The sequence below is a fragment of the Entelurus aequoreus genome, linkage group LG06 (genome assembly GCF_033978785.1).
Source record: "Entelurus aequoreus isolate RoL-2023_Sb linkage group LG06, RoL_Eaeq_v1.1, whole genome shotgun sequence".
In the NCBI taxonomy this organism is placed as follows: Eukaryota; Metazoa; Chordata; class Actinopteri; order Syngnathiformes; family Syngnathidae; genus Entelurus; species Entelurus aequoreus.
This window is the reverse complement of record NC_084736.1, coordinates 35,814,681-35,833,051: the sequence shown is the minus strand read 5'-3', so window position 1 is coordinate 35,833,051 and position 18,371 is coordinate 35,814,681. Positions and strand designations below refer to the sequence as shown.

The 18,371-nt window shown below is 40.1% G+C and overlaps 1 protein-coding gene across 13 annotated transcripts in view; it reads left to right on the top strand.

Moving 5' to 3' along the window:
• The window catches only part of dus1l (dihydrouridine synthase 1-like (S. cerevisiae)), an 87,883-nt gene that overhangs the window by 16,167 nt on the left and 53,345 nt on the right, over positions 1-18,371 (top strand). For 6 of the 13 annotated variants that reach the window (XR_009826533.1, XR_009826534.1, XM_062050640.1 and 3 more), the window contains exons 1-2: positions 1,049-1,205; positions 6,346-6,602. Coding sequence is in view for 11 of the 13 variants with exons in the window: in XM_062050640.1 (XP_061906624.1) it covers positions 6,366-6,602 (237 nt within the window). In the remaining 2 variants the exon portion in view is untranslated. Of the gene's footprint in view, positions 1-993; positions 1,261-4,518; positions 4,598-4,690; positions 4,779-4,989; positions 5,023-6,345; positions 6,603-18,371 lie in introns of those variants that run through there. The other 7 variants (XM_062050646.1, XM_062050645.1, XM_062050642.1 and 4 more) reach the window with 7 other exon arrangements.

Below are 18,371 nucleotides of genomic sequence, written 5' to 3'. Positions count from 1 at the left end.
TAGAATATTATAGAGACAATTATCCTGGCCTATATCATGTGGTACAGTTTCTTAATAATCAGGAATTTATAATGGATTGAAATAATGATTGTAACTCATCAATTCTACGTGCGCATGCTTTTTTTTTTTTTTTTTACATGTGTGGCCAAAATGCGAGGTATAGAATATTCATAGAATAAGAAATCCCATATGAAGGTAAAGAGTTTGAAGTGTTTTGTGTTCTATCACTAGTGTAACACCTCGAAGAGGAAGTAACGCTGCTAGTGCCTCGTCAACAGGCATCCTTGGAATTCATGCACCTTCAATCTGCGCATGCGTATGAATCCAAGGAATGCGGATAATGTACTAGTGCACAATCGATAACGCTGCAAGTTGTATCTTTGAATATGCATGTTTGCCATTACAAATTATCAAATATATGTTTTATTAGATGAGGTTTTGTGGTTTCTCCTCTTGTGGGCTCCCAGCATGCCTTGTGGCACTTGATTTTCGACAAAGTCACATAAGATAATAAATCGTACACGGAATGGTTGAATAACTTGTAATAGTAAAATATGTATATTAAATGTCAGAATACAAACATGTTTTGTGTTTTGTAGGACTGCTTCAATGCGCTATTACACTTCCGCCTTCTTCTGAATCATACGCATGCGCAGATGCAAGACTGCCTTTTTTCCATGTTGAAAATCTTTAATTTATTCAAAGTACAATACAGACACTCAGCAATTCCAATAACGACAATCAAGTGTTTCCATACAATAACAACAAGTAAGACATAAACATGAAGGGTATCAGATAACTCACACGTCATAAATAAATCATGAAATAAAACAAGGAACATAACATGTGCGAGGGATAACACTCAAATAAAAGTATCAGACCGTACATTTATATTTTTTTTGATGGTGATCGTTTTTATATATATTTTTACGACATGAGAGGTTAAAAGATAGCCTTTTTCTTATATTTCCAACGGGGAGCAAAGTCGCCAGGACACCGGAAATGGAGCAAAAACGGGAACCTTTGTTTTGTGCACGTTTCCTGTCAATAGTCGGTACCTTTTTAGTGTTACACATGGCCGTACCTCACTGTAAGGAAGTGTCCACGGACAACTATCTACTTATCTAATTGTAATTTACACAACTATATACTTATTATTATGCTCTTGTACACAACTATCTACTTATCTACTACTACTAGTGACTGTAATTACATCCTTTAAATTGTCATGTACACAACTATCTACTACTACTAGTGACTGTAAGTACATTCTTTAAATTATTCTGTACACAACTATCTACTTATCTACTACTACTAGTGACTGGAAGTACATCTTTTAAATTATCATGTACACAACTATCTACTTATCTACTACTACTAGTGACTAAGTACATCCTTTAAATTATCACGTACACAACTATCTACTTATCTACCACTACTAGTGACTGTAAGTACATTCTTTAAATTATCATGTACACAACTATCTACTTATCTACTACTACTAGTGACTGTAAGTACATCCTTTAAATTATCATGTATACAACTATCTACTTATCTACTACTACTAGTGACTGTAAGTACATCCTTTAAATTGTCATGTACACAACTATCTACTTATTTACTACTACTAGGGACTGTAAGTACATTCTTTAAATTATTATGTACACAACTATCTACTTATCTACTACTACTAGTGACTGTAAGTACATCCTTTAAATTGTCATGTACACAACTATCTACTTATTATTATGCTCTTGTACACAACTATCTACTTATCTACTACCACTAGGGACTGTAAGTACATCCTTTAAATTGTCATGTACACAACTATCTACTTATTATGCTCTTGTACACAACTATGTACTTGTCTACTACTACTAGTGACTGTAAGTGCATCCTTTAAATTGTCATGTACACAACTATCTACTTATCTACTACTACTAGTGACTGTAAGTACATCTTTTAAATTATCATGTACACAACTATGTACTTATCTACTACAACTAGTGACTGTATGTACATCCTTTAAATTGTCATGTACACAACTATCTACTTATTATTATGCTCTTGTACACAACGATCTACTTATCTACTATTACTAGTGACTGTAAGTACATCCTTTAAATTGTCATGTACACAACTATCTACTTATCTACTACTACTAGTGACTGTAAGTACATCTTTTAAATTATCATGTACACAACTATCTACTACTACTAGTGACTGTAAGTGCATCCTTTAAATTGTCATGTACACAACTATCTGCTTATTATTATGCTCTTGTACACAACTATCTTCTTATCTTCTACTACTAGTGACTGTAAGTACATCCTTTAAATTATCATGTACACAACTATCTAATTATCTACTACTACTAGTGACTGTAAGTACATCCTTTAAATTATCATGTACACAACTATCTACTTATCTACTACTCCTAGTGACTGTAAGTACATCCTTGAAATGATCATGTACACAACTATCTACTTATCTACTACTGCTAGTGACTGTAAGTACATTCTTTAAATTATCATGTACACTCTGCCGGGTGCGTCTGTCTGCGGCCTGCTCCTGGCCCTTGTGGGCGGCGCGGTGGGCCGGGCTCTGGGGTTCCTGTCACTGTCCGGCTTGGCTGCGTGGGGGCGGTGGTCCCTGGTTCCCTGGGCACCACACCTACTGTTTGTGGGTTGGGCTCTCGGGGAGGCTGGGGCCGTACTCTGGCTCCCACACACACACTGGGAGTCAAATGTATTATACACACAAATTCACATATACTCACATACATACATACACACATACATAGGTACCTACGCTCCCACATACATATACAAATACAGTACATATTTACACACTCAAAGTTCGTACATCCACACGCACATTCATTATACAAACATACACATACTGTACATATACATTCACTGTACAAACATACATATACACATACTGTACATATACACTCACTGTACAAACACATATACAAATACTGTACATATACATTCACTGTACAAACACATACTGTATACACATACATATACATATACATTCACTGTACAAACACACACATACACATACTATACATATACATTCACGGTACAAACACACATATACACATACTGTACGTATACATTCACTGTACAAACACAGATATACACATACTGTACATATACAAGTACATATGCACACATACACTCATGCACATAATCACGTTTCATTAAACATATATTAATGTTGTTGCCCTAGGGTAAACTGGGTATAACACATGGCACTCTGACAAAGCTTAACCTATTGTTACTATAACAATCTACAAGGTTAATGTAGGTTGCTTCTCTTTCTTCCCCCCCATTTTTCTGCATTCTTTCGTATCTCAAGTTATCATTACGTATATGTATTGTTGCATTTGAACAACTGTATTGTTGATAATAAAGGTAAAGTATTGGTATTGTTCATTATCAATAGCGCTATTTCTATTGGTATTTGTATTGCTCCATTTTTAGTGTAATAATGCTCATTGTCATTTCTGTATTATTTTTTATTTTCGCTAACTGCTTATTTGCTATTACTTTTACCATCATATTTGTACATGTCGTATTTGCTGATGTTGCTCTATTGTTGTTGTTGTTGTTGTGTTTGCTGTTGTTGTTTTTGTCTCTCTGTCTAATCCCCCTCTTGTCCCCACAATTCCCCCCTCTGTCTTCCTTTTTTTCTCTTTCTATCCCCTCCTGCTCCGGCCCGGCTGCACCAAATGATAATATAAATACATTTAATAAAGTCAAATACAAATAAGGCAACAAGAGAAGTATCCTACACTTCTCTTTTGTAAAGTAAATCTGAACAGCCGATATGGGCATCTACATCAACTATAGGATTTGCCTGAGAAGCTGGACAGGACAAAAAAAAAAAAAAGGAAGTACATCCTTTAAATGATCATGTACACAACTATCTACTTATTTACTACTACTAGTGACTGTAAGTACATCCTTTAAATTATCATGTACACAACTATCTACTTATCTACTACTACTAGTGATTTTAAGTACATCCTTTAAATTATCATGTACACAACTATCTACTTATCTACTACTACTAGTGACTGTAAGTACATTCTTTAAATTATCATGTACACAACTATCTACTTATCTACTACTACTAGTGACTGTAAGTACATCCTTTAAATTGTCATGTACACAACTATCTACTTATCTACTACTACTAATGACTGTAAGTACATCCTTTAAATTGTCATGCACACAACTATCTACTTATTATTATGCTCTTGTACACAACTATCTACTTATCTACTACTACTAGTGACTGTAAGTACATCCTTTAAATTGTCATGTACACAACTATCTTCTTATCTACTACTACTAGTGACTGTAAGTACATCCTTTAAATTGTCATGTACACAACTATCTACTTATCTACTACTACTAGTGACTGTAAGTACATCTTTTAAATTGTCATGTACACAACTATCTACTTATCTACTACTACTAGTGACTGTAAGTACATCCTTTAAATTGTCATGTACACAACTATCTACTTATTATTATGCTCTTGTACACAACTATCTACTTATCTACTACTACTAGTGACTGTAAGTACGTCCTTTAAATTGTCATGTACACAACTATCTTCTTATCTACTACTACTAGTGACTGTAAGTACATCCTTTAAATTGTCATGTACACAACTATCTACTTATCTACTACTACTAATGACTGTAAGTACATCCTTTAAATTGTCATGCACACAACTATCTACTACTACTAGTGACTGTAAGTACATCCTTTAAATTGTCATGTACACAACTATCTACTTATCTACTACTACCAGTGACTGTAAGTACATCCTTTAAATTGTCATTTACACAACTATCTACTTATCTACTACTACTAGTGACTGTAAGTACATCCTTTAAATTGTCATGCACACGATTATCTACTACTACTAGTGACTATAAGTACATCCTTTAAATTGTCATGTACACAACTATCTACTTATCTACTACTACTAGTGACTGTAAGTACATCCTTTAAATTGTCATTGTGAAAGTCTCCCACTATGGTGGGTTCTCCTGGTGCCGATAGTTTGAACAAGTCTTTTATTGCAAGCGCCCACGCACATGGATAGCCCGCTTTCCAGCAGTCTTCGCTCTCGTGACTTTTCAGTCTGCTCGTGTCTGCTCGCTCTCTCAGTCTCTCGCTCATGTGTCTCGCTCTGTTCCAACTCCCAACTCCAACCACTTGTCTCGTGCTGGCTGCTGCTAATAAAGGCGACAGGTGATTAGATAACAAGGCCCAGCCGGGCAATCTATTCACCTGCCGCTGTCTTCGAAGCCGGTCCTTGCACACCCCGCTCCGCGGCAGGCCCGCAGGCCACGCCTCCCTCCACAGACATGTACACAACTATCTACATATCAGAAAGTATATTGTGTGCACACATACTTTGGTGACAATAACCTGGATATGAAATGTATATATCCTTACATCCCCACAGAAAACCAAGCAAACACTCAGAAGTACAACTCCACTTTTCAAAATATCCTAGCTCGATGCTAATTTACATGGGCTACGACATATACAGGTACATGCTAACGATTAGGATTAGTGATTTTTCATGGGGATTGTAGCAGCTGTAATTTTGGTCATGAAAACTACACACACATTAAAGTTGTTGCTGCTATAAACTTGGTTAGTTTGTGGTGTGGTACATTGGCCTAAACTCCTTGTCATATATACACTTGGTTAGCTTGTAGTGTGGTACATTGGCCTAAACTCCTTGTCATGTATAAACTTGGTTAGTTTGCGGTGTGGTACATTGGCATAAACTCCTTGTCATATATAAACTTGGTTAGTTTGTGGTGTGGTACATTGGCCTAAACTCCTTGTCATGTATAAACTTGGTTAGTTTGTGGTGTGATACATTGGCCTAAACTCCTTGTCATATATAAACTCGGTTAGTTTGTAGTGTGATACATTGGCCTAAACTCCTTGTCATGTATAAACTTGGTTAGTTTGTGGTGTGATACATTGGCCTAAACTCCATGTCATGTATAAACTTGGTTAGTTTGTGGTGTGGTACATTGGCCTAAACTCCTTGTCATATATAAACTTGGTTAGTTTGTGGTGTGAGACATTGGCCTAAACTCCTTTTCATGTATAAACTTGGTTAGTTTGTGGTGTGATACATTGGCCTAAACATGCGACATTCATACCAATTCAACAAGATGTATCAAAATAGTTTTTATAGATTCCAAACGTTGAGTCATTGAGTTATGGGAATTCAAATGTACTATTTTAATATCTTGAATGTACGTATGATTAAGTGCCTTCTTTGTCGCAGAGTCTTACAAGATCTGGACCATGGCTAAGCTTCAGGGGTTTGATTTCTGGAAGAAGACCCTGAAAGAAGCCTGCTTCGTGGTGGCACCCATGGTGGACCAGAGTGAGCTGGCTTGGCGTCTACTCAGCCGTCGCCATGGCGCCCACCTGTGCTACACACCTATGCTTCATGCTCAGGTGTTTGTTCGGGATGCCAACTACAGGCGGGAGAACCTCTACAACGAGGTGTGCCAGGAGGACAGACCGCTGATCACTCAGGTAAACATTTTGTGGCTTGAATAAACTACTGCTGCTTTTATTCTGACATGGATGGAATCACTCAATTCTGAGGAACCAAACATGGAAAAGAAAAAGACTAAGTCATGGACCTAAGGAGTCAATCTTGCTACATCTTTCTGTGATGGTCATCTAGTCACGTCCACCTCATACTGGATGGTCATCTAGTCACTTCAACCTCATACTGGATGGTCATCTAGTCACTTCAACCTCATACTGGATGGTCATCTAGTCACTTCCACCTCATACTGGATGGTCATCTAGTCACTTCAACCTCATTCTGGATGGTCATCTAGTCACTTCCACCTCATATTGGATGGTCATCTAGTCACTTCCACCTCATCTCTCACTTTATTCAAGGACACATTCACACTCATCATGGGGACAAAGGATGTCATCATGATGGGATGAAGTTTCATCAATGACTGTGAACATGTTTTCTTCAGGCGGCCGTCTTCGTAAATCTCATTGGAAGCAAACAAACCTTTTAGCAGATTGACTAGATCCACTATGGACTGGACTCTCACACTATTAACTAGATCCACTATGGACTGGACTCTCACACTATTAACTTGATCCACTATGGACTGGACTCTCACACTATTAACTAAATCCACTATGGACTGGACTCTCACACTATTAACTAGATCCACTATGGACTGGACTGTCACACTACTATGTTAGATCCACTATGGACTGGACTCTCACACTATTAACTAGATCCACTATGGACTGGACTCTCACACTATTAACTAGATCCAGTATGGACTGGACTCTCACACTATTAACTAAATCCACTATGGACTGGACTCTCACACTATTAACTAGATCTACTATGGACTGGACTCTCACACTATTAACTAGATCCACTATGGACTGGACACTCACACTATTAATTAGATCCACTATGGACTGGACTCTCACACTATTAACTAGATCCATTCCACATCAGGGGGGGGTCCCCACATCTGTAGTCCCCTCCAAGGTTTCTCATTGGGTTGAGTTTTTCCTTGCCCTGATGTGGGATCTGAGCCCAGGTTGTGGTTGTGGCTTGTGCAGCCCTTTGAGACACATGTGATTTAAGGCTATATAAATACACTTCGATTGATTGATTGATTGCTATTGATTGATTGATATTCCTGAGCCCATTGGAATCTTCTTTTTTTGTTTACACATAAATGATGGCTTTTTCTTTAGCTTTTCTGCATTTGAATCCTATTTATTTTAGACGCCTTCACAGACGCTCACTACAGTTTTTTGCTGGAAGTTTTCTGATGTGTTCCTTGGTCTACCAGCATGTTGGCCTTTTACAAGCGTCCATCTTGTTTGTACGTGTACACATTTGACCTTCTTGAAGGGCTTTGTTTCAAATAGGGCTGCAACTAACGATTAATTTGATAATCGATTAATCTGTCGATTATTACTTCGATTAATCGATTAATAATCGGATAAAAGAGACAAACTACATTTCTATCCTTTCCAGTATTTTATTGGAAAAAAACAGCATACTGGCACCATACTTATTTTGAAACTAAAATAAAATAATAATAATAATTGCCTCTGCGCATGCGCATAGCATAGATCCAACGAATCGATGACTAAATTAATCGCCAACTATTTGTATGATCGATTTAATCGATTAGTTGTTGCAGCCCTAGTTTCAAATGACATGGCTCCAATGATTCATGTCAATCCACCTGCCGCAACAGCTCTCACAATAACTGCAGACTATTGAACACATCGTTTGATGCAGGTCTTAGTTTTGGAAGTTAACATTTAAATTTTTTCTCAGAATGGAGCGATTCCATCTTTTTTTCCACTCTGCTTGAAACTGTTACGGACTACCACCTTTATATTCTTGATTTATTGGAGTGTTACGGACTACCACAATTTATATTCTTGATTTATTGGAGTGTTATGGACTACCACCATTTATATTCTTGATTTATTGGAGTGTTACGGACTACCACCGTTTATATTCTTGATTTATTGGAGTGTTACGGACTACTACCATTTATATTCTTGATTTATTGGAGTGTTACGGACTACCATCATTTATATTCTTGATTTATTGGAGTGTTACGGACTACCACCATTTATATTCTTGATCTATCGGAGTGTTACGGACTACCACGATTTAAATTCTTGATTTCTTGGAGTGTTACGGACTACCACGATTTAAATTCTTGATTTATTGGAGTGTTACGGACTACCACCATTTATATTCTTGATTTATTGGAGTGTTACGGACTACCACAATTTATATTCTTGATTTATTGGAGTCTTTCTTCAAGCCAGAAAGTTGCCAGTTGAAATGATGACAGTTTTTCTGTCAAATGAATGAATGAACATCCTCCAAGTCTGCTATTTCCACCATTTGGTCCAGAGGTGATAGTCCAGGAGTGATAGTCCAGGAGTGATAGTCACTACTAATCGACATCTGATTTTTATTCACATCTGGAAAAAAATAATAGATTTCCTGCATCTGCTGTAGCGCAAATCTAACTCGTACCTTCTAGCCCAGGGGTCCTCAAGTACAAATCTTGAAGGTCCACAAATGTTATTTTGAAACAGGCTGGGTCCGTTTATTATCGGTCAAACTTATATAGTAGCAGGAGGCAGGGGCGCCGAAAAGGGGGGGTAAAGGAGACGGATTCTAGGGGCCCGTGATGGAGGGGGCCCCAGAGAGGCCCCTAATGATGATGAAATTATAATACAGGGGGCCCTGTAAAGATTCTTTTCATGGGGCCCAAAATACCTAGCGGCGCCCCTGGCAGGAGGTAGGTAGTAGTTTAACATTTTCTTAAAATTAACAAAAATAAAATAAATATCCAATAAAATACATTAAAGATTTTCTTTGAAACAAAATTAAATAAGAACTGAAATAAAATAAATATTTCAGTACGTCTGGTAGCTGTGGCATCAGAGAGTGGGATTTGATTTATTTTAGCTGTCATTTCCTCCTTTTCTTTGCCTTCTAACATGGTACCCATCACTTCAGTCAAGCATTATTTAATTATTTCTGCACCAGAGAATGGGTTCTTGTGTTTACCCAAAACCCATGCCACTCTGAGTGAGCACTCTGTTGCTATTTGTTGTTGTGTCATAGATTTAACAAAAATCTTGCTTGATGTTTCATATTACTTTTTCAGCCTCGTGATTTCTTTTTTTCTTAGCTCCGAATCATGAGGAAATGTCTCTTCAAATTTGCGGTGCTCTTTCAGATAGTGACGTTTCAGATTTTCACTTTTCACCAGAGCAACAGTACTGTTGCATATTAGACACATTGGTTTGGTACTTGCAGTAGGTAGGATGAAAACATATTGCTCTGTCCATTCTTCCTTGAAACGTCGGTTTTCCCTGTCCACCTTTCTTCTACCAGCCTGAGCCAACTTGGAGCATGCCATTGTGATTTGATTCACATTCAGTGACTGACGAGTGAACAGTTAGCGAAGTAGCGATACGAGACAACTGTATGCCTGCAGCGAAAGGTTCCATGCATGTGGCATGAGCGCTGTATGACCCAGGTGGTAACAGCCTATCAGCGCGTCGTTGTGATAGAGATGACAACCCATACTCTGATTGGCTGATTCCGCAGCCAATCAGAGTGGCGTTCTCTCGCTCTCACTCCGTCTCTCTCTCTCTCTCAGAGAGAGAGAGAGACGGAGTGAGTGAGACACGGAGAAGTGTAAACAAACGTGGAGATATTTGACTAAAAACAACAAAGAACGTTGACTTGTGCTAGCGATAATTCAAAGATAAATACAATTATTATATTTTTTTACAATAATTATAATTATAAAAAAAAAAAAAAAAAATTTAAATTTTTTTTAATTTTTACTATAATGCGTGCTGGGTCCGGACGGACGCGTCGCTGGGTCCGGACATGGACCGCGGTCCGCCTGTTGAGGATCACTGTTCTAGCCTAAAATGTTCTTTGTTTGCTCCAGTACAGTTGTACAAAATAAACATTGTCATATTACTAGCACACTGACACAGTTGTACAACATAAACATTGTCATTTTACTAGCACACTGACACAGTTATACAACATAAACATTGTCATATTACTAGCACACTGACACAGTTGTACAACATAAACATTGTCATATCACTAGCACACTGACACAGTTGTACAACATAAACATTGTCATATTACTAGCACACTGACACAGTTGTACAACATAAACATTGTAATATTACTAGCACACTGACACAGTTGTACAACATAAACATTGTCATATTACTAGCACACTGACACAGTTGTACGACATAAACATTGTCATCTTATTAGCACATTGACAGTTGTACAACATAAACATTGTCATATTACTAGCACACTGACACAGTTGTACAACATAAACATTGTCATATTACTAGCACACTGACACAGTTGTACAACATAAACATTGTCATATTACTAGCACACTGACACAGTTGTACAACATAAACATTGTCATATTACCAGCACACTGACACAGTTGTACGACATAAACATTGTCATATTACCAGCACACTGACACAGTTGTACGACATAAACATTGTCATATTACAGCACACTGACACAGTTGTACAACATAAACATTATCATATTACAAGCACACTGACACAGTTGTACAACATAAACATTGTCATATTACCAGCACACTGTCACAGCTGTACAACATAAACATTGTCATATTACCAGCACACTGACACAGTTGTATAACATAAACATTGTCATATTACCAGCACACTGACACAGTTGTACAACATACACATTGTCATATTACTAGCACACTGACACAGTTGTATAAGATGAACATTGTCATATTACTAGCACACTGACACAGTTGTATAACATAAACATTGTCATATTACTAGCACACTGACACAGTTGTACAACATAAACATTGTCATATTACTAGCACACTGACACAGTTGTACAACATAAACGTTGTCATATTACTAGCACACTGACACAGTTGTACAACATAAACATTGTCATATTACTAGCACACTGACACAGTTGTACAACATAAACATTGTCATATTACTAGCACACTGACACAGTTGTACAACATAAACATTGTCATATTACTAGCACACTGACACAGTTGTACAACATAAACATTGTCGTATCACTAGCATACTGACACAGTTGTACAACATACACAATGTCATATCACTAGCACACTGACACAGTTGTACAACATAAACATTGTCATATTACTAGCAAACTGACACAGTTGTACAACATAAACACTGTCATATTACTAGCACACTGTCACAGCTGTACAACATACACAATGTCATATTACTAGCACACTGACACAGTTGTATAACATAAACATTGTCATATTACTAGCAAACTGACACAGTTGTACAACATAAACATTGTCATATTACTAGCACACTGACACAGTTGTACAACATAAACATTGTCATATTACTATCGTGTGATGCCACGATAGTTGGAACACACCCTCCGGTTCCCCTTCTTAAAGAGAGGAACCACCACCCCGGTCTGCCAATCCAGAGATACCACCCCCGATGTCCACGCGATGCTGCAGAGTCTTGTCAAACAAGACAGCCCTACAGCATCCAGAGCCTTAAGGAACTCCGGGCGGATCTCATCCACCCCCGGGGCCTTGCCACCGAGGAGCTTTTTAACTACCTCAGCAACCTCAGCCCCAGAAATAGGAGAGCCCACCACAGATACCCCAAGCACTGCTTCCTCAGAGGAAGACGTGTTGGTGGGATTGAGGAGGTCTTCGAAGTATTCCCTCCACCAATCCACAACATCCGCAGTCAAGGTCAGCAGAACAACAGTGCACTGCTTCCCCTTCCTGAGGCGGCGGATGGTAGGCCAGAATCGCTTCGAAGCCGTCTGGAAGTCCTTTTCCATGGCTTCCCCGAACTCCTCCCATGTCCGAGTTTTTTCCTCCGTGACCGCTGAAGCCGCACATCGCTTGGCTTGCCGGTACCTGTCCGCTGCCTCCGGAGTCCTATGAGCCAAAAGAACCCGATAGGACTCTTTCTTCAGCTTGACGGCATCCCTCACCGCCGGTGTCCACCAACGGGTTCTAAGATTACCGCCACGAAAGGCACCAACTACCTTGCGGCCACAGCTCCTATCAGCCGCCTCGACAATAGAGGTGCGGCACATGGTCCACTCGGACTCAATGTCCAGCACCTCCCTCGTGACATGTTCAAAGTTCTTCCGGAGGTGGGAATTGAAACTCTCTCTGACAGGAGACTCTGCCAGACGTTCCCAGCAGACCCTCACAATGCGTTTGGGCCTGCCAGGTCTGTCCGACATCCTCCCCCACCATCGCAGCCAACTCATCACCAGGTGGTGATCGGTAGAAAGCTCCGCCCCTCTCTTCACCCGAGTGGCCAAAACATGAGACCACAAATCCGATGACACAACTACAAAGTCGATCATGGAACTGCGGCCTAGGGTGTCCTGGTGCCAAGTGCACATATGGACACCTTTATGTTTGAACATGGTGTTTGTTATGGACAATCTGTGACGAGCACAAAAGTCGAATAACTAAACACCACTCGGGTTCAGATCCGGGTGGGCATTCTTCCCAATCACGCCTCTCCAGGTTTCACTGTCGTTGCCGACATGAGCGTTGAAGTCCCCCAGTAGGACAAGGGAATCACCCGGGGGAGCACTTTCTAGTACTCCCTCGAGTGTATCCAAAAAGGGTGGATACTCTGAACTAGGGCTTGGCGATATATCGATATACTCGATATATCGCGGGTTTATCTCTGTGCGATATAGAAAATGACTATATCGTGATATTCGAGTATAGGTCCTAACGCAGTTGCTTTCAGCTGCGGGCATTGCACTGCATGCATATCCCACTCATTCTTGTCTCTCCTTCTCACAGAGACTTAAAACAAGCGCACCTTCTTACATACGTCACATACTGTCGCGCGTGCAACGTCATACGCCCTTGCCGAGCAGAGAGGTAGCGGCATGGTAACGTTAGCTGTGGTGCTAACGGTGCGGTGCGGGTGGTAATACGAGAGAAAGAAGGTGCCAATCTTGTAACAAATGAAGGAATAATTAATTCCCAAGAAAAACAGCACGGGATATATCGTCTGGCGGTGGTTTGGCTTCAAGCAGGAAGATGTTGAACAATTATGCGGCAAAAGCGTTGCTACAAAAAGTAGCACCACTGCTAATGTAGCATCATTTGAAAAGTCACCCGCTAGAGAATAAGGAGTGCTTGAAACTCCGCATGTCAACATCTCCGGCCGGTGCCACACGAACAAAATGCCGAAGCAACTATTTCCAGATCAACACCGTATGAAAAAAATAGTCAACAACAGAAGGAGATAACGTCCGCAGGAACCTACCACATAGCGAAGGACATATACTATTTGATATGCAGCTCATTTTTATTTGACACTTATTGAAATATCTTGTGTGACATCATGCACAAAAGTGCACTTTATTTGTTTTAAACTATTGTAGTGGCGTTCTGTACAAAAAGTGCACTTTTATTTAGTGTTGTTTTGATATGTCATCTTAGTGACATCATGCACAAAAGTGCACTAATAGCTTGTTTTAAAATGTCTCTGACAATCTTGCACTTTCTGTTTTGGAAATGACATGAATGTTTGTGCCACTGCTTAATAACTGTTTAATAAATACAGTTTTGGTCAATTGACTTAGTTCTGATTTCCCTCTCTAGGGTTGGGTATCGTTTGCATTCGAACGATTCCGATTCCGATTCCGATTCTTTGTTTCGATTCCGATTCCTGACGATTCTCGATTCCGATTCTTCTTGTACCATGCCGGGATCAATGTGTTTGACAGGTAGTCCCTGGAAGGTGGTATGTATTTTGGGTTGAGAGTTTTCACCATATCCCTGCAAACATAAACAAACATGTAATGTTGCTGTTACTGTTTAGCCCAGTATCAATTAGCCTAGCTCTAACGTTATTGCTTAACTAACCTAAATGTTGGAGATTCCACCTCTGAAAAAGGATGCAGTCTTTTGACTATGTGTGCAGTGACCTTTCTGTGGCACTCTTCCGTCTGTGGCACCGACATCTTCCCCATTGCCGCTACGGTGAACGGAGTACGCTGAGCACATCGCGGAGCCTGGCTAGCAGGTTGTAAATTGTCTATGAAAAAATATGCGGGCTAATTTGTTAGCTGCCTCAACGTTGGCGCAAAACACATTATTTATTGCATATATATTGTTTTACTTACCGGATTCGGACTGCAGTGCAGTCACCGAGGTGCCAGACTGGGCGTCGGAGGAAGAGGCAGAGGAGGACGGTCGGCGCAGCGCGTCGAAGATGGGACACGCATTTATTTGTACTCCATGAAATCGGAGGTGCTTCATCATGTTCGACGTGCACCCTCCTAAGCACGAAACAGTCCTGTCGCACGTGTTACATTTCGCCGATATTTCTTTTTTTTTAGTAAAATAAAGCCACACTTTCGACCGCCGACGCCCGCTATCCATGCTTGACTGACTCGCTCGGCTACATAGGCTCAGCTATGCTAACACTTCCGGCGGTGGGCACTTCTTCGTTGGTGTTCAGCGGCTTCTTCTTCCGGTCGGCGGACTTATTCTTTTTTTCCGGTCGGCGGACTGGGTATCAAAACTAGGAATCGAAATTTTAACTTTTGAATGATTCCGGGAGAATCGGAAAGTTAGTCCCGGTTCCAATCGATACTCGATACTCGATACCCAACCCTATCCCTCTCTGCATGAAAGTTTAAAATAAGCATATATTAATGAAGTATGAACAACAATGTTTTAATGTAGAAACAGAATCATCATACTGCTGTGATTATATGCATCGAGTGTTCATTCAAGGCTAAGGCAAAATATCGAGATATATATCGTGTATCGTGACATGGCCTAAAAATATCGAGATATTAATAAAAGGCCATATCGCCCAGCCCTACTCTGAACTGCTGTTTGTGTAAGCACAAACAACGGTCAGGACCCATCCCTCCACCCGAAGGCGGAGGGAAGCTACCCTCTCGTCCACTGGGTTGAACTGCAACGTGCAGGATTTGAGCCGGGGGGCAACAAGAATTGCTACCCCAGCCCGTCGCCTCTCACTGCGTGCAACGTCAGTGGGGAAGAGAGTCCAGCCCCTCTCGAGAGAACTGGTTCCAGAGCCCTTGCTGTGCGTTGAAGTGAGTCCAACTATATCCAGCCGGAACTTCTCCACCTCGCGCACTAGCTCAGGCTCCTTCCCCCCCAGCGAGGTGACATTCCACGTCCCAAGAGCTAGCTTATGTAGCCGAGGATCGGACCGCCAAGTGCCCTGCCTTCGGCTTCCGCCCAGCTCACAACGCACCCGACCTCTATGGCCCCCCACATGAATGGTGAGCCCATTGGAGGGGGGACCCACGTTGCCTCTTCGGGCTGTGCCTGGCCGGGCCCCATGGGGACAGGCCCGGCCACCAGGCGCTCGCCATCGTGCCCCAACTACGGGCATGGCTCCAGAAGGGGGGCCCCCGTGACCCGCGTCCCGGCGAAGGAAATCGGAGTCTTGAAATAGAAGTCTTCGACTTCTATGGGAATTCTATACAACTGGTACAGTTGTATAACATAAACATTGTCATATTACTAGCACACTGACACAGTTGTGCAACTTAAACATTGTCATATTACTAGCACACTGACACAGTTGTACAACATAAACATTGTCATATTACTAGCACACTGTGACAGTTGTACAACATAAACATTGTCATATTACATGTTTACTACACATTATAATTCTAGATGGTGCAGATGAGAAAGTAGTGACAGTCACTAGTGATGTGCGGACTGATGCTGAAATATCGATACCACAGATACCATACCTTTATGCTCTTATGTCAATTCTCAAATCAAAGTATTGATACTTGAGTTCTGGGGTTCCAAACTTCTCCCTCATACTAAACAGTGCCACTAAACACAGATATATATTCACAGACAGAAGTTAGTGTTATTATTAATGATGAGTTAGCACATTACAACTGCATAATGATGCGTTAGCACATTACAACTACATAATGATGAGTTAGTACATCACAACTACATAATGATGAGTTAGCACATTACAACTACATAATGATGAGTTAGTACATCACAACTACATAATGATGAGTTAGCACATGACAACTACATAATGATGAGTTAGCACATTACGACTGTGTCAAACACTCTTCCTGTACAAACCAAATTCATGTTCAGTAAACCCAACCAAAAGTGATTATTATTCTATTTTGTATAAACTCAAATGTGTTTATATTGTAGGTATATGTATTTTTGTCTTTTGTCTAATTCAGGGGTGTCTAAACTTTTACCACCAAGGGCCGCATACTGAAGTCGAGTCATGGGGGCCATTTTGACATTTTTTTTATTTAAAAAAATGCTATGAACAGATATGTATATTTAAAGACAAATGTGACTAAGTATATTATTATTAATCATTTGTTTAAAAATGTCAGGTTTTCCTCATTACATTCAGATTTTCTTGCCCTTTTTTTCTTAAATTTTTACTGTAGTTTTTTGTTTTTTTCTTTTATTAGTAATTTTTATTGTAAAATATTGTAATTATTTAACTTATTTCCTTTTTTCATGGGTTTGAAACGTCATTTTTGTTTATTTTGTCTGTTGTATTAGCTTGGCTCAATATACTTCAATCAATCAATCAATGTTTATTTATATAGCCCTAAATCACAAGTGTCTCAAAGGGCTGTACAAGCCACAACGACATCCTCGGTACAGAGCCCACATACGGGCAAGGAAAACTCACCCCAGTGGGACATCAATGTGAATGACTATGAGAAACCTTGGAGAGGACCGCATATGTGGGTAACCCCCCCACCCCTCTAGGGGAGACCGAAAGCAATGGATGTCGAGTGGTTCTGACATAATATTGTAAAAGTCCAACACATCAGCGAAAGTCCAGTCCATAGTGGGGCCAGCAGGAACCATCCCGAGCGGAGACGGGTCAGCAGCGTAGAGATGTCCCCATCCGATGGCCAGGCTAGCGGTCCACCCCGGGTTGGAAGCAGAGTAGAAAAGAAAAGAAAAGAAACGGCAGATCAACTGGTCTAAAAAGAGAGTCTATTTAAAGGCAAGAGTATACAAATGAGTTTTAAGATGAGACTTAAATGCTTCTACTGAGGTAGCATCTCTAACTTTTACCGGGAGGGCATTCCATAGTATTGGAGCCCGAATAGAAAACGCTCTATAGCCCGCAGACTTTTTTTGGGCTCTGGGAATCACTAATAAGCCGGAGTTCTTTGAACGCAGATTTCTTGCCGGGACATATGGTACAATACAATCGTCAAGATAGGCAGGAGCTTGACCGTGTAGTATTTTATACGTAAGTAGTAAAACCTTAAAGTCGCATCTTAGGTGCACAGGAAGCCAGTGCAAGTGAGCCAGTATAGGCGTAATATGATCAAACTTTCTTGTTTTTGTCAAAAGTCTAGCAGCCGCATTTTGTACCATCTGTAATATTTTAATGCTAGACATAGGGAGGCCCGAAAATAAAACGTTACAGTAATCGAGACGAGATGTAACGAACGCATGGATAATGATCTCAGCATCGCTTGTGGACAAAATGGAACGAATTTTAGCGATATTACGGAGATGAAAGAAGGCCGTTTTAGTAACACTCTTAATGTGTGACTCAAACGAGAGAGTTGGGTCGAAGATAATACCCAGATTCTTTACCGAGTCGCCTTGTTTAATTGTTTGGTTGTCAAATGTTAAAGTGGTATTA